This window comes from Eleutherodactylus coqui, chromosome 6 (genome assembly GCF_035609145.1).
Source record: "Eleutherodactylus coqui strain aEleCoq1 chromosome 6, aEleCoq1.hap1, whole genome shotgun sequence".
Lineage (NCBI taxonomy): Eukaryota > Metazoa > Chordata > Amphibia > Anura > Eleutherodactylidae > Eleutherodactylus > Eleutherodactylus coqui.
In genome coordinates this window covers 207722204-207744022 of record NC_089842.1, presented here as the reverse complement: position 1 = coordinate 207744022, position 21819 = coordinate 207722204, and the positions used below count along the sequence as shown (strand labels likewise).

Genomic DNA, 21819 nt, shown 5'->3' with positions numbered 1-21819 from the left:
GTAGTTTCATTTCTTTGACTGTCCACATTGAAAAGAAAATAACAAATTTAACAAAGGGTAATGAGTGCCGAATGTGGGGTGATTTTTTTAATAGATATTCCAGAAAAGGGAAACGAGAATTCCCCGCTTTGGCAGACAGTATGCTGTATCTAAGCTTTATTGGTGTACATGGCCAATGTTCTTTGCTTTTAAAAAACAACCTACCTAACAAACTGAGGGGAACAGGAGTGCTAAATGCAGTTGTCCACATTGTTTTTTTAATTATTCAGGTACTGCGAACTATGATGTATCAATCTCAATTGTAGGGTGCACTTCTCAGAATACGTACATGAACAGCAAAACAAACAAAGAATGATGTTGGCATGGAACTAGCAAAGTAGCCAACCCCAAACTCGATGGGCTCTCAGCAAGCTAAAATACAGGGCAGAACACACCGGCATAATGCACTAGTTCCCAGCAGTTTTTTTTTTTGGTTTAATTTTTGAGGTAATGCGAACTCTGATGTAGGGTTACATTACAGAGAAGTCGTACATATGCACAAAAAGAAAAAAAAATGTTGGCATGGAACTAGCGAGGTAGCAACCACCCACCTTGGCGGGAAGGCAGCAAGCGTGAATGCCTAGGTGGAACTGCCTGGCATAAGGCACGTCTCGACAGCCAAATTCTTGTGTGGTATTGTACTATGTACTGCAATCTCAAATGCAGAGTGCACTACGTTGAACATGTAAATAAAAAGCTAAACAACCGAAGAATGATGTTGGCATGGAACTAGCGAAGTCGCAAACCCCAAACTTCACAGACAGTCAGCAGGCTAAAATACTGAGGGAAGCAGACCGGCATAATGCACTGGTTCCCAGCAGTATATTTTTTTAAATTCTTTAGATACTGCGAATTCTGTTGTAGGGTACATTACAGAGAACCAGTACAGATATACACACAAAAAAAAAGGTGTCATGGAACTAATGAGGTAGCAACCCCCAACCTTGGCGGGCAGGCAGCAAGGGGAAATACTGAGGGGAACAGGCGTGCAAAATGCACTTGTTCCCAGCAGTATTTTTTTTTTTAATTATTCATGGAATGCGAACGCAAATGTAGGGTACATTACATAGAGAAAATGTACAAAGACACAAAAATAAAAACAGAGGATGTCATGGAACTCCAGAAGTATCAAACCCCAACCTTTGAGGACAGCCATCCAGTTAGTAGAGAATTTGTAATAAATAAGACACCCAGAGGGCGTAATTAAAAAACAAAAAAAATTCCTTCCAGTTCAGTTTCACCACGTTTGCAGTATTTCTCAATCTGTGCTGCAATTTTGGCTTTTTTGTAATTAAAGACTGAAGTGCGTCAAAGCAACTTTGAGTTGTGTGTTTTAAAGCAGCTTTGAGGCAGATCCCGCGCATGTGGAGAAAACTCTATAGTTGCTGGGTGCTGCCCTCACGTAACAAAAAAAATTTCCTGGTTCACACACGGCTGACGTATCACGGAATTTTCCCCGGTAACTTTGCAGCGGATAATCCGCCCGTTTGAAATCAGCGATGTGTGAACCAATCAAAGTTATGAAACTGAAGGGAAGGAATGTGTAGGATTTTACCATGTAGCACCAGAGCAGGGAGTACCAATGCAGGTCCCTAGTACAAATTTTTCCCCAATCTTTCTCATGACCATCCAGAAAACTTTTTGGGACACCCGGCAATCCCATGCAGTGTCCCAGGAGCTTGAAGCTTTTTCTAAGATGTAAACTGCAGTTATTACGTACACGATATTGCAGTGATCCCCCTATAACTGTGGGATCACTGCATTGTCGTATAACTCCTGAACAACCCTTCACTGCTTCCTGATTGTGAACTACCTGGTGGTGAATACAATACTGAGGTAGCCTGTTGTGCTGTTTGGGGCAAAGGGCTGTTCATCAATGACATGAACGATGGTTGTGAAGGGGAACTGGTCGTCATGGTGTCCGTGTAGCCAGAATCGTGGGAGACATACTGAATGGGATAGCCAGGTGTCCTAGAAACCCTTTCCAGATGGTCAGGGAAAGATTGGGGTTGAGACAACATTCGTGTGGGCGGCTGCACAGCAAAGGCCGCATTTTTCATTGCCTTAATGATGTCGCAGGAGTCGGCAATAGGCCGCGGAGCTGCAAAGACCTCCAGAGCAGTATAAATTACTCGGGCAATTGCCCACTGACGCTCAGATGATAATTCACGAATGCGTGCAGCCACTGCAGCACCCATCGTATCCCACTGATCCTCGGTGTCAGCGCGGCGCAACATTGCCAGCCCTTCTTCGGCAGCATCCGGCTGATTTTTTTTCCGCCGCGGCCGAGCAGTGACGCTCCGACTGGAACGTTCGGAACTGGCCGCCCGGTTTTTCCCTGCTCTGCTACCAGTACTGCTGCTGTGTGACGCTGTTTGATCCGCCACTTCTGGGGTTACAGAAATGGGGTCCAAACCTGCTGTGCTAAGTCGCCTGCTCGAGCTCTGCTTGCGACGCCTGAGGGTTCACGGCTTGCGACGGCTGCACGTTCCCGCTGGATCTGTGGAAGACAAAACAAGAAATATTTAGAAACGGTCAACTATACATTTGAGTCACGGTACCAATGAAGCAGGTGTAAGAAGAATTAACCTTACGGATGCAATTCTCTACTGCTTCTTAGGAACGCCAATTCGTCGCAGTGGGGACATTTTTTCTTCAATGGGGAAGGGCAACTTTTCTCACAGTCCTCGTATTTCTTATAACGATCGCGGACAGAACGCCATTGATTTTTCACGTCTTTCACTGCAATTCAAAAATGAGTTTAAATACAAGGTCGACAACTATTTCAAACATCTTTTGCTGCAATAAAGAATCAAGGTTAATCGGGGATATCTTCGCTACATGAGCAAATAATACACAAAACATGGTACATATGAATGTCTACTTACATATCTCACTTTGAAGGGCAGCTGTGGCGTTGTCCCAATCTGGATACATCCCCGAACAGACTGATAGCCAGGCGTCCGCCTTCACATCCCGGTCGCTGTAGCCCTCGTCGGCTGTGTCCCAGATTTGGGGCTTGCTTTCAACCTACAAGAAAGAGAGAAAAGAACATGTAATATAGCATTACATAATTAGCGTTAGGTAAAAGTAGCGGCTGCTGCCAATAAACTCACCAACATTATCATTCTTGAGACGTTTATCCACATCCGCTGGTACCACGCCATTGCAAGGATTAGTAGGTGTTGTCAATTCAAATTGCCTTCTTGCCTGTAGAAAGTGTATAGGCTGCATGACAAATTTTTAAAAAAAATTAGAAATTGAGCAGATCCACAGCATGCAAAAGGCGGGAGGATTGCAAAGTAGGTAATTTAAAAAAAAAAAGGGAACCCCGCATAAGCATAATACCGCCATGCAACAGAGGGAGAAATGCAAAATTTGAAAGGGAATGGAAAACGGGGGCCACGCCCTTGCAAACGAGCGACAGGCGACAGTAGGAGCAATGCAAAAAAGAGCAAAATGCAATAAAAATGGTGGCCGCGTGCAATGGGGAGCGATGCATCAACGGAAAATGCCCTAAAAAGGGGTCCACACACAAGAAGACGAGCGCCATGCGACAAGGGTGGGCAATGCAAACGTAGAAAATGCAATAAAAAGGTGGGCCGCACCCTGGACAAGCTGCGCCATGCTGCTGGGGGAGCGATGCAAAATCAGAAAATGCAAAAAAAGGGAGGCCACGCCCTTGCAAAAGAGCGCCATGCAACAGAGGGAGCAATGCAAAATAGCTAAATGCAGTATAAAGGTGGCCGCATCCGTGCAAAGCCGCGCCTAGTAGCAGGGGAAGCGATACCCAGTAGGAAAATACCAAAAAAGGGGACCGCACACATGCAATACAGCGCCATGCAACAAGAAGGGGCAATGCAAAATTTAAAAAATGAACCAAAAAGTGGTCCGAAAAGATGCAAATTCACACCATGCAGCATAAGGGGGTGGGGGCGGGGGGTGTAATGTGGACAAACAATGGCGTTCGAAGATTTTTACCTTAGGCCGAAGGGAAAAGATGGCGTTTGTGGTGGTTGTGCCGCTGACGCAGATACTGGTGGTTATGCCACCGCTGATGGTGGAGGTTTTGCCGCCGCTTTCGGTGGTAGTTTTGTGGCGGTGGTGGTGTTTACGCCGCTGGGGGTGGTGGAGGTGGTTTTGCCTGCTCTGGCGGTGGTGGTGGTGCAGACGCTGCAGCTGGTTCTGCCCCCACTGCCGGTGGTGGTACCGCTGCTGCCGGTGGGTCTGCCGGTGCAGGCGATGCAGTGGGTGCTTTTGCCTCACCTGGCGGGGGTTGTGGTGCCGCCGCTGCCGGTGGTGGTGTTGGTGGTGGTGCCGCCGCTGCCGCTGGTTCTGTCCCAGCCGTTGTTGGTGGTGGTGGTGCCTCCGCTCGCGGTGCTGTCACTGCAGGTGGTGGTGATGCCCGCGCTGCCGGTGGATGTGCTGCCGGAGGAGCTCCAGCTCCCTGCTTCCTAGCAGCACAAGGTCCTGCTTCAAATGGCGCCAGTCTCCTAAAATGGCTGCTGTAGCACTTCCTGTGAAACAAACTTTATTGCATCTTTTCACACGAGAACATTCTGCTGCGGAACCGCTATAAAAAAACGCAACAAAAAAAGCAATTGTGGATTTCATAGCAGTATCAGCTGCGTTCATGGGGGCCTATGGTAAAAAAAGCGCTGCGAAAAGGTCGAGAGAATGGACATGCTGGGTCTTCAAAATCCGTGCCGCTGTTGCTTATCCGCATTGCGGCACAGCGGAAAAAAATAAGCCCCGTGAGAACAGGATTTTGGCCAAACACATTTGCACTGCATTGCACTGCAACCGCAATGGTTTGGCCGCAATGCGGATGTGCAAAGGCAAACCACAGCAAATCTGGGGTAAATACGCCTTGTGTGAACCCAGCCTAAGGGCTTTTACCCACTAGCGTTTTTTTTTTTTAATGCTGCGATATCACTGCATTTTGTTTTTACTGCAAATGTCAACGAGACTTTTTAATGTAAATATCGCATCACACAGAAATCGCAAGTTTGCGCTTCTGCGATTTTTGTTCGATGCGATTTTAACATTAGAAAGTCCCATTGACATTTGCAGTAAAAAATACAGCAATATCGCAGTGTTAAAAAAAAAACACTAGAGTGTAAAAGCCCTCAGTTATAACTAATTTCATCTTCTGCCATAATATTGGCTTTGGTAGGGGTCTGGGAGCTATTAAAGGGGTTGTCTCGCGAAAGCAAATGGGGTTAAGCACTTCTGTATGGCCATAATGCCCTTTGTAATGTACATCGTGCATTAAATATGAGCCATACAGAAGTTATTCACTTACCTTCCCTGCGCTGGCGTCCCCGTCTCCATGGCTCCGTCTAATTTCAGCGTCTAATCGCCCGATTAGACGCGCTTGCGCAGAAGGGTCTTCTGCCTTCGGCTCGGTCTGGCACGAGCAGCGTTCTGGCTCCGCCCCTTCTACGCGTCATCGCGTAGCTCCGCCCCATCACGTGTGCCGATTCCAGCCAATCAGGAGGCTGGAATCGGCACACGTGACGGGGCGGAGCTACGCGATGACGCATACAAGGGGGCGGAGCCAGAACACCGCTGCTGCCAGACAGACCCGAAGGCAGAAGACCCTTCTGCGCAAGCGCGTCTAATCGGGCGATTAGACGCTGAAGTTAGACGGAGCCATGGAGACGAGGATGCCAGCGCAGGGAAGGTAAGGGAATAACTTCTGTATGGCTCATATTTAATGCACGATGTATATTACAAAGTGCATTAATATGGCCATACAGAAGTGCTTAACCCCACTTGCTTTCGCGAGACAACCCCTTTAAGTCCTCAGATGAAACAGCGGCAACACTGCTAATTTGACTTCTGTAATAGATAAACAGAATCTAGTATTGTTCTATCAGAACTGCAGTCTTTGAGATTTCCAGTAACAAACTCTATCGCAGCCTTTTGTTGAAGCAAGGGAAGGACAAACTCTCTTGGTGCATGAGGCAGGGAATGGACCTCTTAGGCCACCTGCACACTGCCGTGTCGGACCCTGCATGCGGGATCCCGCAGCAGAATTCGACCCGGTGCCAGGCCGGTGACCCCTGTGTACCTGTACAGTGTCTTGTTTCCTCTGCTGTGGATGTGCCAGTCGGTGCACTAGTACAGAAGACACCACGCGGTTGCTAGACGATGACGCAGATCCTGTGGCCATTCTGCAATATTGCGATTTCTTCTCTTCTCTAATCACAATTAATTTCCGCTTGTGGACATGAAATCGCATGTTGCCATAGCATGCTATGGGCTGGATTTGCAGCGGAATCTGGAGGCTGATGCCCACTCTGGATTTTAAAATGCTAATCCGCCCATATGCTGGCAGCCTAACACATATAGCAAACTTTAACTTGACTGTGATAATTGTCTGCAACAAGTTAGCCTATCTTAATTGACTAAATTATTAGAAAAATTATAGCACCAGTGTTTCTGGTGGCACAATGCGCCACACTGCTGTGCTACATGGTACATCCATTTTGATTCACAGACATCACACACACAGCTCTACTACATCCATTGTGACTCCACACACCACACACACAGCTGTACTACATTTATCCTGATTTCCAGACATTACACACACAGCTGTAGCACATCCATCCTGATTCCCACACATGACACAAACAGCTGTGCTACATCCATGCTGATTCCCACACATAATACACACAGCTGTACTGTATTCATTGTGATTCCCACACGACACACACAGCACATTACACACACAGCTCTACTACATCCATCCTGACTAGAGATGAGCGAGCACGCTCGGTAAGGGGAGTTACTCGAGCAAGCATCGCTCTTCTCGATTAACTGCCTTCTCATCGGAGCAGGTTTGGAGGTGCAGCAGGGGAGAGCGGAGGGGAGCGGGCGGGGGAGTGCAGCTACCCCCCGCCGCCCCCCTCTCCGCGAACCTACTCGGACGAGAAGGCAGTTACTCGAGAAAAGCGATGCAACCAATAGGCGAATGAATGCATACTCAGCATATATATCTAAGTGCGGAATAAAGCGCCGCTAATTAAAAATTAAAAATAAAGCACAGCACAACGATATATATGGCTTTGATTTCAGTGTCCCATGACAAGATAGATTTGACCTGGTACGAGGAGACTGTATGTCCTATTTAAGTGTGGCTGAACGGCATGGTTCTATAAGCTATTGGCCACAAACTTTTTCTATGGACATACAGTATATATAATATAATCGCGGCAATGGTCCAATGAGTGCCATTTGATATCCCACTATATATTTTACACTGGACTGTATGATCTGTACATGAATTTAGTATCAGTAATAATACATTTGATCTGGTACTGACAGATTATATGTTTTATTCCAGTGTAACTATTGAATATGGTCCTATAATTAATTGACCATAATTCATTTGTATGGGTATATAAATACGAGTGCGGCAATAGCAAATGATTGCTGTTTGATCCCATACTTTATGCTGGGTCTTATGATCTAGGTACGTACCCAGGGTCAGTATTGATATGAGGACAGAATAATGAAAGAACCTTTGTCTTGAATAAATGATTATATCAGTACTATTCTGATAAACAAGAGGCACATTATTTTATAGTTTTTGTTTGCACATTTTTTATTAGAAAATCAATAAAGGTTATATTTTAACTATTAGTGTTTCCCATCGGTGACTTAGTCTTACGTAATAATTGGGAAATTGGCCTGTCACGGTGACATATCGCTCGAATAACGGCCTTATCTGAGCATGCTCGCTCATCTCTAATCCTGACCCGACACATTACACACACAGCACATTACACACACAGCTCTACTACATCCATCCTGACCCCACACATTACACACACAGCACATTAGACACACAGCTCTACTACATCCAACCTGACCCCACATATTACACACACAGCACATTAGACACACAGCTCTACTACATCCATGCTGACCCCACACATTACACACACAGCACATTAGACACACAACTCTACTATATCCATCCTGACCCCACACATTACACACACAACTTTACTACATCCATCCTGGCTCCACGCATTACACACACAGATCCTAGATACAGTGATCAGCCCCTTGTCATGTGATCGTCAGGGATCACAGGTCATCACAGGTCCTGGTAGCTGCTGTTGGCTTATCCAGTATACAGTACTTTCTACCAAACTGCAGAATAGCTTCTCCCACAGTAGTAATGTCACTGCAGGTCCTTCAGCCCGCCGGATCTCTGTGGTGGTATTAGGTCAATGTCTCCTGTCAGGACCGCTGAGTTGTTTCTGACATAATAACGGCTTAGTTGTATTCTCATTTTGTTATTTTTGTCCTCCCCTTTCCAAGAGCCCTAACTCTTTTGTTCTTCTTCTGCCGGTCAGGCACCGTGTTATATATATATATATATATATACATATACATACATATACATATACACACACACATACTTTAGGACCTGCAATGACCAAGGGTGGAGCATGAGAAGCACCCACACACATACATACATACTTACAGACAAGTGGTCGTTAGTAGTTTGAGAAGCTATTGTGATTGTTATATTATCTTAAAGAGGTTGTCTGGTAACTTTTTGAAAATGTAACGGCAGGTACAGCTGTCATTAAATAACAAATCCTGCTGTACTTGCCTGTCTTCAGCCCTTGCAATCGAACCAGCACTGCAACTTTACTATTCATCCAGTCTCTCTGTTGACAGCGGAAGTCAGGAGCCGCCACTGTCCAATCAGAGGCCACAATGTCACTGTTCGTAACTCCTAGCATCACGGTGCCAAGGATGCGAGTGCTAATGTCAATAGAACAAGCAGTCATGCTGTGGCTTCTGATTGGCAGGTGGTGGTCACCTAACATCCACTGTCAACAGAAAATGAGTGAACCGTGGGGTTGCAGCGCTGGATCGCTGGGGCCGAGGACAGGTAAATTCTGCTGTATTTATAATTTTTCGACACCTGCATCTGCCGTTAAATTTTTAAAAAGTAACCAGACAACTCCTTTAACACAACAAAAGCCATTGCAAAACTGTTGAAAGGGCAAATAATCTTTGGCACAGAACATTTTTCTTAAAGAACTACTTCGGTGATTTTTTTTTCCATTCATTACATAGCTAGCCCCCAATATATATAAGTATATGGTGTTACCAAAGATAATTACTCCTTTATATGAACCTCCTGGAGTCCTTCTGCTCACGGGTTTATGTGATCTCAATTCTAACCAGCTCTGATTTACTTTAGCTTATGTTTTCAGTTTCTTTGTCTGTGTGATGCTGCTGCAAGGACCCTACTACAGAAACCGCTTAGAGTGGGAATACATACACATACATGCCTATCACAGTTACTGATGATGATCACACAGCTATTGTCACAGTTATAATAGAGGAGATCACAACTGGTCTTCCTGACTGCATATTTTTGGGCTGCAGCTTATTTAGAAGAGTAGAGGAGATAATGATAATTAATAGGGATGAGCGAGTATACGCGCTAAGGCACTACTCGCTCGAGTAATGTGCCTTAGCCGAGTATCTCCTTGCTCATCCCGAAAGATTCGGGAGCCGCCGCAGCTGACAGGTGAGTTGCGGCGGGGAGCAGGGGAGATCGGGCGAGAGAGAGGGAGAGAGAGATCTCCCCTCCGTTCCTGCCCACTCTCCCCCGCAGCTCCCCGCGCCGGCCCCCGAATCTTTCGGGATGAGCGGGGAGATACTCGGCTAAGGCACATTACTCGAGCAAGTAGTGCCTTAGCGAGTATACTCGCTCATCCCTAATAATTAAACTAACCACCCAGCAGGCAGAAAAGGTATAGCCTCTAGCTAATGCTGTGCTTATAGATCATGGGATTGATGTTAGAGTGAAAGCAAAAATCTCAGCATCAAGATGGTGTCTGATACGTATCACACATGAAAATGACTGAAATATACAAAGGAGGCCTCCAGAGTGTTGCAAGCAATCAAATGAAAGGGGCACGGTTGAAAAAATGTGTTTTATTTCTGGAGTGGCCCTTTTTAGTTTCTTCCTTGGTGTCTGCCCACAGAGCTCCCACACACTTCTGTGTCTCTCTTAAGGAACCAGTACACACTCCCTGAACCTGTCCCCCAAATCCCATCTATAAAAGGCATTCATCCCCTAGAGTAAGTGCCTAAGCAATTCATCTCCTCTAGAGATGAGCGAGCACCAAACTGCTCGGGTGCTCGTTACTCGAGACGAAATTTTCGCGATGCTGGAGTAACGAACCCCATTGAAGTCAACGGGCGACTCGAGCATTTTTGTATATCGCCGATGCTCGCTAAGGTTTCCATTTGTGAAAATCTGGGCAATTCAACAAAGTGATGGGAACGACACAGGAACAGATAGGGCAGGCGAGGGGCTACATATTGGGCTGCATCTCAAGTTCCCAGGTCCCACTATTAAGCCACAATAGTGGCAAGAGTGGGCCCCGCCCCCCCTCCCAACAATTTTTACTTCTGAAAAACCCTTATTACCAATGCATACCTTAGCTAAGCACCACACTACCTCCAACAACGCTCAATCACTGCCTGCATGACACTCCGCTGCCACTTCTCCTGGGTTACATGCTGCCCAACCCCACCCGCACGACCCAGTGTCCACAGCGCACACCAAAGTGTCCCTGCGCAGCCTTCAGCTGCCCTCATGCCACACCACCCTCATGTCTATTTATAAGCGCGTCTGCCATGAGGAGGAACCGCAGGCACACACTGCAGAGGGTTGGCACGGCCAGGCAGCGACCCTCTTTAAAAGGGGCGGGGCGATAGCCCATAATGCTGTACAGAAGCAATGAGAAATCCAATCCTGTGCCACCTCCATCAGGAGCTGCACACGTGGGCATAGCAATGGGGAACCCATGTGCCACACACTATTCATTCTGTCAAGGTGTCTACATGCCCCAGTCAGAGTGGGTTTTTTATAAATAGTCACAGGCAGGTACAACTCCGCAATGGGAATTCCGTGTGCACCCACAGCATGGGTGGCTCCCTGGAACCCACCGGCTGTACATAAATAAATCGCATTGCATTGCCCATCACAGCTGAGGTAACGTCAGGTTTAATGCAGGTGGGCTTCGGCCCACACTACATGCCCCAGAAAGACTGGGGTTCTTTAGAAGTGGACACATGCAGTTACAACTCCGTGTGGACCGACTGCATGGGTGGGTCCCAGGAAGCCATCGGCGGTACATAAATATATCCCATTGCATTGCCCATCACAGCTGAGGTAACGTCAGCTTTAATGCAGGTGGGCTAAAAATTACCAGGATTACAATGTAGACGAGGGCCCAAAAAAATTGGTGTACCAACAGTACAAATGTACTTCAGAAAAATTGCCCATGCCCAACCCATTAATCGCTTTGGTTAATGTGGCTTAATTTGTAACTAGGCCTGTAGGCGGCCCAGTTAAAATAAAAATTGGTTCAGGTGCACGTTTCAACGCTTTATTGAATTGAGAATTGAAACTTATAAACATTGTTTACAAAAGTTATATGACTGAGCCTTGTGGGCCTCAGAAAAATTGCCCGTTTGGCGTGATTACGTGAGGTTTCAGGAGGAGGAGGATGAATATAATACATAGATTGATGAAGCTAAAAGGTCCCCGTTTTTTATGGTGATAGAGAATGATGCTTCCATCCGCGGGTGCAGCCTACATATTGTTTAGGTACCGCTGCTGTCCGCTGGTGGAGAAGAGAAGTCTGGGGAAATCCAGGCTTTGTTCATCTTTATGATTGTAAGCCTGTCGGCACTGTTGGTTGATAGGCGGGTACGCTTATCCGTGATGATTCCCCCAGCCGCACTAAACACCCTCTCTGACAAGACGCTAGCCGCAGGACAAGCAAGCACCTCCAGGGCATACAGCGCGAGTTCAGGCCACGTGTCCAGCTTCGACACCCAGTAGTTGTAGGGGGCAGAGGCGTCACGGAGGACGGTCGTGCGATCAACTACGTACTCCCTCACCATCCTTTTACAGTGCTCCTGCCGACTCAGCCTTGACTGGGGAGCGGTGTCACAGTCTTGCTGGGGAGCCATAAAGCTGTCAAAGGCCTTGGTAAGTGTTCCCCTGCCTGTGCTGTACATGCTGCCTGATCTCCGCGCCTCCCCTGCTACCTGGCCCTCGGAACTGCGTCTTCTGCCACTAGCACTGTCGGATGGGAATTTTACCATCAGTTTGTCCGCCAGGGTCCTGTGGTATAGCATCACTCTCTAACCCCTTTCCTCTTCGGGTATGAGAGTGGAAAGGTTCTCCTTATACCGTGGGTCGAGCAGTGTGTACACCCAGTAATCCGTAGTGGCCAGAATGCGTGTAACGCGAGGGTCACGAGAAAGGCATCCTAACATGAAGTCAGCCATGTGTGCCAGGGTACCTGTACGCAACACATGGCTGTCCTCACTAGGATGATCACTTTCAGGATCCTCCTCCTCCTCAGGCCAAACACGCTGAAAGGATGACAGGCAAGCAGCTTGGGTACCCTCAGCAGTGGGCAAAGCTGTCTCTTCCCCCTCCTCCTCATGCTCCTCCACCTCCTCCTCCTCAACGCGCTGAGATATAGACAGGAGGGTGCTCTGACTATCCAGCGACATATTGTCTTCCCCTGCCTCCGTTTCCGAGCGCAAAGCGTCTGCCTTTATGCTTTGCAGGGAACTTCTCAAGAGGCATAGCAGAGGAATGGTGATGCTAATGATTGCAGCATCGCCGCTCACCATCTGGGTAGACTCCTCAAAGTTTCCAAGGACCTGGCAGATGTCTGCCAACCAGGCCCACTCTTCTGTAAAGAATTGAGGAGGCTGACTTCCACTACGCCACCCATGTTGGAGTTGGTATTCCACTATAGCTCTACGCTGCTAATAGAGCCTGGCCAACATGTGGAGCGTAGAGTTCCACTGTGTGGGCACGTCGCACAGCAGTCGGTGCACTGTCAGATTAAACCGATGTTGCAGGGTGCGCAAGGTGGCAGCGTCCGTGTTGGACTTGCGGAAATGTGCGCTGAGCCAGCGGACCTTTCCTAGCAGGTCTGACAAGCGTGGGTAGCTTTTCAGAAAGCGCTGAACCACCAAATTAAAGACGTGGGCCAGGCATGGCACATGCGTGAGGCTGCCGAGCTGCAGAGCCGCCACCAGGTTACGGCCGTTGTCAACCACGAGCATGCCCGGTTGGAGGCTCAGCGGCGAAAGCCAGCGGTCGGTCTGCTCTGTCAGACCCTGCAGCAGTTCGTGGGCCGTGTGCCTCTTCTCTCCTAAGCTGAGTAGTTTCAGCACGGCCTGCTGACGCTTGGCCACCGCTGTGCTGCCACGCCGCACGACCCCGACTGCTGGCGATGTGCTGCTGACACATTTTGATTGCGAGACAGAGGTTGCGTAGGAGGAGGAGGAGGAGGAGGGTGGTTTAGTGGAGGAAGCATACACCGCCGCAGATACCACCACCAAGCTGGGGCCCGCAATTCTGGGGGTGGGTAGGACGTGAGCGGTCCCAGGCTTTGACTCGGTCCCAGCCTCCACTAAATTCACCCAATGTGCCGTCAGGGAGATATAGTGGCCCTGCCCGCCTGTGCTTGTCCAGGTGTCCGTTGTTAAGTGGACCTTGGCAGTAACCGCGTTGGTGAGGGCGCGTACAATATTGCGGGAGACGTGGTCGTGCAGGGCTGGGACGGCACATCGGGAAAAGTAGTGGCGACTGGGAACCGAATAGCGCGGGGCCGCAGCCGCGATCATGTTTTTGAAAGCCTCCGTTTCCACAAGCCTATACGGCAGCATCTCCAGGCTGATCAGTTTGGCTATGTGCACGCTTAACGCTTGAGCGTGCGGGTGCGTGGCAGCATACTTGCACTTGCGCTCAAACACTTGCGCTAGCGACGGCTGGACAGTGCGCTGAGAGACATTGATGGATGGGGCCGAGGACAGCGGAGGTGAGCGTGTGGGTGCAGGCCGGGAGACGGTCGTGTCTGTGTCCTGAGAGGAGGGTTGGATCTCAGTGGCAGGTTGGGGCACAGGGGGAGAGGCAGTGGTGCAAACCGGAGGCGGTGAACGCCCTTCGTCCCACCTTGTGGGGTGCTTGGCCATCATATGCCTGTGCATGCTGGTGGTGGTGAGGCTGGTGGTGGTGGCTCCCCGGCTGATCTTGGCGCGACAAAGGTTGCACACCACTGTTCGTCGGTCGTCTGCACTCTCAGTGAAAAACTGCCAGACCTTTGAGCACCTCGGCCTCTGCAGGGTGGCATGGCGCAAGTGGGCGCTTTGGGAAACAGTTGGTGGATTATTCGGTTTGGCCCTGCCTCTACCCTTGGCCACCGCACTGCCTCTTCCAACCTGCCTTGCTGCTGCACTTGCCTCCCCCTCTGAAGACCTGTCCTCAGTAGGCTTAGCAAACCAGGTGGGGTCAGTCACCTCATCGTCCTGCTGCTCTTCCTCCGAATCCTCTGTGCGCTCCTCCCTCGGACTTACTGCAATTACTACTACCTGAGTAATAGACAACTGTGTCTCATCGTCGTCGTCCTCCTCACCCACTGAAAGCTCTTGAGACAGTTGCCGGAAGTTCCCAGCTTCATCCCCCGGACCCCGGGAACTTTCCAAAGGTTGGGCATCGGCCACGACAAACTCCTCCGGTGGGATAGGAACCATTGCTGCCCATTCCGGGCAGGGGCCCGAGAACAGTTCCTGGGAGTCTGCCGCTCCTCAGAATGTGTCACTGTAATGGAGTGAGGAGGCTGGGAGGAAGGAGGAGCAGCAGCCAGAGGATTCAGAGTTGCAGCAGTGGATGGTGCAGAACTCTGGGTGGTCGATAGATTGCTGGATGCACTTTCTGCCATCCACGACAGGACCTGCTCACACTACACACTGAAGTTGTAATGCCTTCCCTGTCTTTCTATTGACCAGAAAAGCGCGCTAACGTCTCAGAGATGAAAGTGAAATAACTCGAACATCGCATGGTGCTCGCCTCGAGTAACGAGCATCTCAAACACGCTAATACTCGAACGAGTATCAAGCTCGGACGAGTACGTTCGCTCATCTCTAATCTCCTCCTGCCATTTGTGTATTATGGTTTTGACTCCTGATTATTTTGACTTCGATGTTCCCTAACCTTGGCTCTGTTTACTAGATCTTGTTATTGCTTTGTATTTGCCTACCCCCCTGACTTTCTGTCTGCATTCCATTTTTGCTTCTGTGCAGCCAGTTCCAACCATTGCTATGTCTCTGGATAAGCTCCTGTTCATGCCATCAAGTACCGCACCTTAGCCTATCTATTCGAGTAACAGCTTGTGGGCTCTATAACAAAGACTAACCGGCTTGGAGGGCTCAAGGATGAAAAATGGGGATTTCCAGGTCAAAGTCTAACTGGTGTGTAGCAAGGTGGATCCACATCAATCTGCCTGACACAGCAGTTTCTTTCTTAACCATAAAATGCACCCCCTTCCCTCCAGCAGAGCCACAACTGATTCACTACGCCATCTAATCTTTGTTCTGCCCCTGTGTTGGAGACTTCAGAGAGTACTAAAGGGGTCTGACTGCTCTACTGTGCAATGATCTCCAACCAATGTTTTCTCTTATCTTGTTTATATAAATCCTTTTAGATGATTATCATATGAACTAGTAAATAAGAGACTGATGTCACTGATAGCTCGTTCATTCTCATGCAACCTGTTTGGACGGGCCGATACATTGTTGGCTCATTCAAATGAGAATTGTCAGAAACATTCAGTCTTTCACATTTGTTGTATAAACAAATGAGAGGGACTAAATGAACACTGTTAAACCCCTTGAGTGACACGCCCGGAAATTTTCCGGGACGAGCTCCACTGCCCATAGTGAAATGTTTCACTATGGGACCTGCAGAGCACAATGCCATAAGCTGTGGCAGTGTGCACAGCCTGCACAGTCCCACAGAGAACAGTGCAGGCTTAAAAAAAAAGAAGCAGCAAGATATTACCGATCTGCTGGCAACTTCCGGCTTCTTTTTTTAAACTCCTGCAGTGCTTTGTTTACAGGTTGCTACGGAGACCATCGGCCAACATGTGACAAGCCGGCGGCAGGGAGAGCTGGTGATCGGCTGTCAGAGGATAGCCCGGCACCAGTTCTAACACAGAAGAGAATGGAGAAAAACCCCGATCACTGCTGTTTAACCCTTTACATGCCGTGGTCGATGCGACTGCAGCATGTAAAGGGCTGTCACCATCGGACCCCCGGAATTTGATCAGGGGGTCCTGATGGGTCTCTGTGGCACCCGGAGGCTTGAATATAGCCTCTGGATCTGCCAGCTGGCTATGATGCTCAGACTCTGTCTGGGCGTCATAGCCTGTCTAAGGGTGGCTTCACACGAGCGCGTTTCTAAGCGTACATAGGTGCGTACATAAGTGTGCACCCATGTACGTGCAAAAACACGCATGAATGCAGGTCCGTGCATTGATCTCAATGGAGCCGCGGCTGCTGCCGGCGGCTCAAGTGAAAACAATGGTTTGCCGGCACCCCTGCATTCTTTTTCAGGGAAGAGCTGAACATATAAGCCCTTCCCTGAAAAACAAAAACTTTAGTGTAAAAAATAAATAAATAAAAAATAAACTTACCTCTCCGCTACTGCCGTGTCCCGGGCAGTAAAGAAGAACACATCCACCTCATCCCCGCTAGTAAAAAGAATTCCCTGCTGCTACATCTGCCACATCTGTGACAGATGCAGCAGAGGAATTCTTCAATTCTCTACTGCAGCTGTTACACATGACAGGTGCGGTAGAGGATTCTGCTGCTGGCATCCCGTCAATTGCTTTCAGGGAAGGGCTTTAAATATAAGACCTTCCCTAAAAATCCTGTAAAAGTGCTATAAAAAAAAAATAGATGCTCAGCTGCGTCTTCTCCTGCTGTCCCCTGCTCTGTGGTGCTGATCTATCAGCAGCCGGGGATTTAAAATCCGCACCTGCTGATAGAGCTGATTGTGATTGGCTGAGGGAATTCTTTTTACTAGCGGGGATGTTCTTCATCCCAACAGGGGACACGGCAGCAGCGGAGGGTACGTTTATTTTAAATTTTTTTTTTTTCACACTGAAATTTTTATAAAGCCCTTTCCTGAAAAAGAATGCAGGAGTGCCGGCAGACCATTGTTTTCAATGGAGCTGCCGGTAGCAGCCGCAGCTACATTGAAAACAATGCATGCATTCCCTACGGTGCACACATGTCCTATCTTTGCAGGCACATGCCTGTAAAGCACGGACATGTGTACACACCATAGGGAATGCCTTGGGGCTAATAGATGCGTGTTTTTGTGTGCGCGTAAGCATGAACAAAATACACGCTCGTCTGAAGCCACCCTAATACCCTGCTATGCCTCAGCATAGCAGAGTATTAGAATAATAATTTTAAAAAGTATTATGCACGTCCCCTAAAGGGACCAAAATTTTAAAAAAGTTTAAAAAAAAAATAGTAAAAAAATTAGAAAAAAATAAATAAATAAAAACCCCACCTTTCTCCCTTTAGGCCTCGGTCAGACGGGCGATTTCTCACGTGATTTGCGGATCAATCGCGTGACCGGGGCCGACGATTCACTGAAAAATCTGACAGCTGAGAGCTGCCCCTGATTGATCCCTGCGCTCAGCCAATCAGAGGCAGCACTCACTCACCCATTCATGAATTCATGAATGGGTGAGTGAGAGCTGCCTCTGCTTGGTGAGGGCTGTGACCAATCAGAGGCAGCCAATTCAGCAGGCGGGGATTTTAAATCCCCGCCTGCTGAATACTACACAGAGCAGTTCAGGAGAACTGCTGGCCGGCCGGCCGCGGCTGAACTCCAGCTGCAGGGAAAAGGTGAGTATAATTTTTTTTTTTACACATTTCAGGATGCTTTTCAGGGATGGGCTTATATTTTTAAGCCCTTCCCGACAATTCATCCCGCGCTCGCCGGCAGCCCATTGCTTTCAATGGAGCCGGCTGTATTACCGGATCCATTGAATTCAATGGGCGACATCATTCTTCTCTGCCACAGCTGCTACAGCTGTGGCAGAGGAGAACGATCTTTAGTATATGTTCTCAATGGGGTCGGCGCTGCTGCCGCCGGCTCCATTGAGCGCATATATAGAACACAGCGATGCGCAGAACGCACAAAGGCGCGTTCTGCGAATCGTTGTGTCCTATAATTGATCGCACATCCGCATAAAAAGAGGACATGTGACCGATCCCATTGGGATGCATTTGGTCTATAGATCTGCAGATCGCAAGCGCGTCTGCAGATCGAACCAAAAAACGGTCGTGTGACCGAGGCCTTACTTTGTAAAAAAAAAAATTAAAAACAAAATTACACGTGGTATCCCTGCGTTCATAATGACCCAGAGAGGGAAGTTAGTACATTATTTAACCCCCTAATGATGCAGCCCCTCTTTTTTTTTTTGGTCCCCCCCTTTCAAAAAAAATTATAACTCCTTTATTTATTTATCAACGTTGCTGTATGAGGGCTTGTTTTTTGCTAGACGAGTTGTATTTTTCAATGGTGCTATTTAAAGTACCATATAATGTACTAAAAAAAACTTTAAAAAATTCTAAGTGGAGTAAAATGAAAAAAAAAAAAACGAAATTCCACTATCTTTTAGCGCGCTTTGTGTTTACGGCGCAAACTGCATCAAAAGTGACATGATACGTTTATTCTATGGGTCAGTACTAGAGATGAGCGAACGTACTCGTTTCGAGTACTTACGCACCCGAGTACCGCCATTTTCGAGTACTTCAGTACTTCAGTACCGGGGCGCCGGGGGGCAGGGAGAGGCGTGGCGGTGTGGGGGGTAGCAGCGGGGAACAGGGGGGAGCCCTCTCTCTCTCCCTCTCCCCCCCACTCCCCACTGCTACCCCCCGTGCCGCCACGGCGCCCCCCGAATTTTTTCGCCCGAGTACGGAAGTACTCGGAAATCGCGGTATTCGGGCGAAAAAGGGGCGTGGCCGAGCACGTTCGCTCATCTCTAGTCAGTACGGTTACTTTTTACTGTAGTACTTGCAATTTTTTTTCAAAGACATTTCATCTTTTAAAATTATTTTCTGCCGCATCTTCTGCGCACAATAACTTTTTTATTTTTCCATCAATGTAGTTGTGCGAAGGCTCATTTTTGTGGGATGTCCTGTAGTTTACGTTAGTACTAGAGATGAGCGAGCGTACTCGCTAAGGCAAACTAGTCGAGCGAGTAGTGCCTTATGCGAGCACCTGCCCGCTCGTCTCTTAAGATTCAGGTGACGGCGGGGAAAAGCGGTGAGTTGCGGAAGTGAGCAGCGAGGAGTGCCTCTCCACCCCCCGACGGCACCCGAATCTTTAGAGACGAGCAGGCAGGTACTCGCATAAGGCACTACTCGCTCGACTAGTTTGCCTTAGCGAGTACGCTCGCTCATCTCTAGTTAGTACCAATTCGGAATACATACAACTTTTTGATCGCTTTTTATTGCATTTGTTCTGGGAAACAGAGTGATTGAAAAAGTGCATTTCTGGCGTTCTTTATTTATTTATTTTTTTGGACTACGTTCACTATGTGGGGTAAATATTGCACTACTTTCATAGATCGGACTTTAATTTCGATTTTTTTGTTATAGATATGGCAAAAGGAGGGTGATTTAAACTTTCATTACTTTTTTTTTTTTTTACAATCAGGACGTAAATGTACGTCCTAGAGCTGGAACGGGTTAATCTACAGGGTGCACGACATGGGAAAAAAAATTAAAACGTGGCAAAAATTGCTAATTTTGTTTCTCATCATACAAAAAATGGAATAGAAAGTGATCAAAATGCTGCACAGATCAAAAAATGGTACTAATAAAAAGTACAACTCGTCCCGCAAAACCGAAAGCCTTACATAGCTCTTTGGTAAAAAAAAATTAAAATGCTAGGGGTCTTTGAATGCAACTATAAAAAATAATATATATATATATATATATATATATATATATATATATATAATTTTTTTTCTTTTTTTTTGAAACTGTGAAAAAGTAGTGAAATAATAAAAAACGATTACAATTTGGTATTGGCATAGTTGTACTGGCCTGTAGAATCACTTCATTATGTTATGTATACTACTCAGAGAATGCAGTGAAAAATAAAAATAAAAAACATGCCAGAATTACAGATTTTGTTAATCTTGCCCCTGGAAAAATTGAGATAAAAAGGCATCAAAATTTTACATGTTCCTAAAAATTAGATAAATGAAGACTGGAGTTCATCCCACAAAAAACAAGGCCTTCTAGAGCTCTGGCAATGGAAAAAGAAAATGAATACGGCTCTTGGAATGTGGCGACACAAAAGCAAATCTTTAATAAAATTATTTATTCTGCACGCTGAACGCCGTAAAAATGAAATCCAAAAGACAAATTGCAGAATTTCTTTTTCCCCCCAATCTCCGTACAAATGTTTTTACAAAAGTTATGCAATACATTATACATACCCAAAAATGATGCCATCAAAAAATACAACTTGTCCCCCAAAAAACAAGCCCTCATATGGCCGTGTCAATGGAAAAATGAAAAATGTTATAGCTCTTGGAACGCGACTGAAAGATTAGTTGAAATTAAATGATTGTCCCATTTAAAAACCTGCCCTGGTGGGTCTCACAGGGTGGTAAGAAACCCGCCACTGAAGGGGTTAAACCAAATGATAAGTGAATGATCAACAGAGATTTTTCTGCTTGCATAAAATGAACGATGGATGAAAAGTGAAAAATTATCGTTTTGAAATTGGCTTGCGTTTAGATCAAATGATTATTGTTCGCTTTCGCTAGTTTGAACAATTCTTTGAACGGTAATTGTTCCATCTGAAAGTACCTTTAGTAATAGTGGTTCTGCTATAAACAGCTGAACATGCTCTATCAACTGTTTACATATTATTAATAAACTATAAGGAAAAATGACCTCATCGGTGCTCGTACATAGGACAGCTCTAAAGTTGACCACCACCAAAGGTATAATTTGAATTTGCTGGGTTCTAACAGGGTTCCCCACATACAACCTGCCATTGAAGCCCCTTGGGCATCAGGAACTGGGCGTTAATGGTCCCTATTTACCTCCTATGTATGCTTTTGGCACCTACTGATTTGCATGGTCCTCCTTACTATGCTCGAGGATTAAACCCTTTGTTTAGGAGTTTTTTGATGGAAGGCATATACAAATAACTTGTGTGCATAATGAAAATCTCTATTATAGATATATGAAAATTAAATTATACAAATCACATATAATGGAAATACATTGAATCTAGTAGCCATTGTAATGCTTATCTCTTTCTGGTTGCAGACACATGAAGGCAAATTTCTAAAGAAAACTTTGATGCTGAAATCAAGACATCAAAGTGAAGTGAAAACCGGAAATGCCTTGATTAATTAAAGTGTATAATTACTCATGAAATAAAAGTTTCATACTCTCATGAACGTTGCAATTTATCTAAAATAAAATATGAAATAACTTTGGTTACAGACTACAAACAGCCAGCCGCCAGACAAACTAGTGCCCACCAGAATTGCCTGTAGCCATAGTCGATCATCTCTTCCGTATCATGCTTAGTATCTATGAGTAGATAAATTCCTGATATTAAGCATGACAACCATATCTTCTTTATTGGAGCGTCTCTAGTGGAAATATGGCCAAATATACCTGGGAACCAAAAGCTCGTGTTGGCAGCAAGTGTGTGGGGGTAGTGAAGGGTGCTGGAGGCATTTGACTGGATCAGGGGGTGATGTGAGCTTTCATTCTGCATGTGTGCCGAAGCCTGGGAAAGCTGGGTACAAATCCAACTGTATTCTAACAACTCCGTGCTTGCAATCCTGCTAGAGTGAT

General features: G+C 46.9%; 1 protein-coding gene across 1 annotated transcript in view; it reads left to right on the top strand.

The window, feature by feature from the left end:
- The window catches only part of LOC136631579 (cholinesterase-like), a 36266-nt gene extending 14863 nt beyond the window's left edge, over positions 1-21403 (top strand). Inside the window, exon 4 of the mRNA XM_066605859.1 lies at positions 21280-21403. Coding sequence (XP_066461956.1) covers position 21280 — 1 coding nt within the window. The 3' untranslated portion in view covers positions 21281-21403. The remainder of the gene's footprint in view (positions 1-21279) is intronic.
- Positions 21404-21819: the final 416 nt, after the last annotated feature.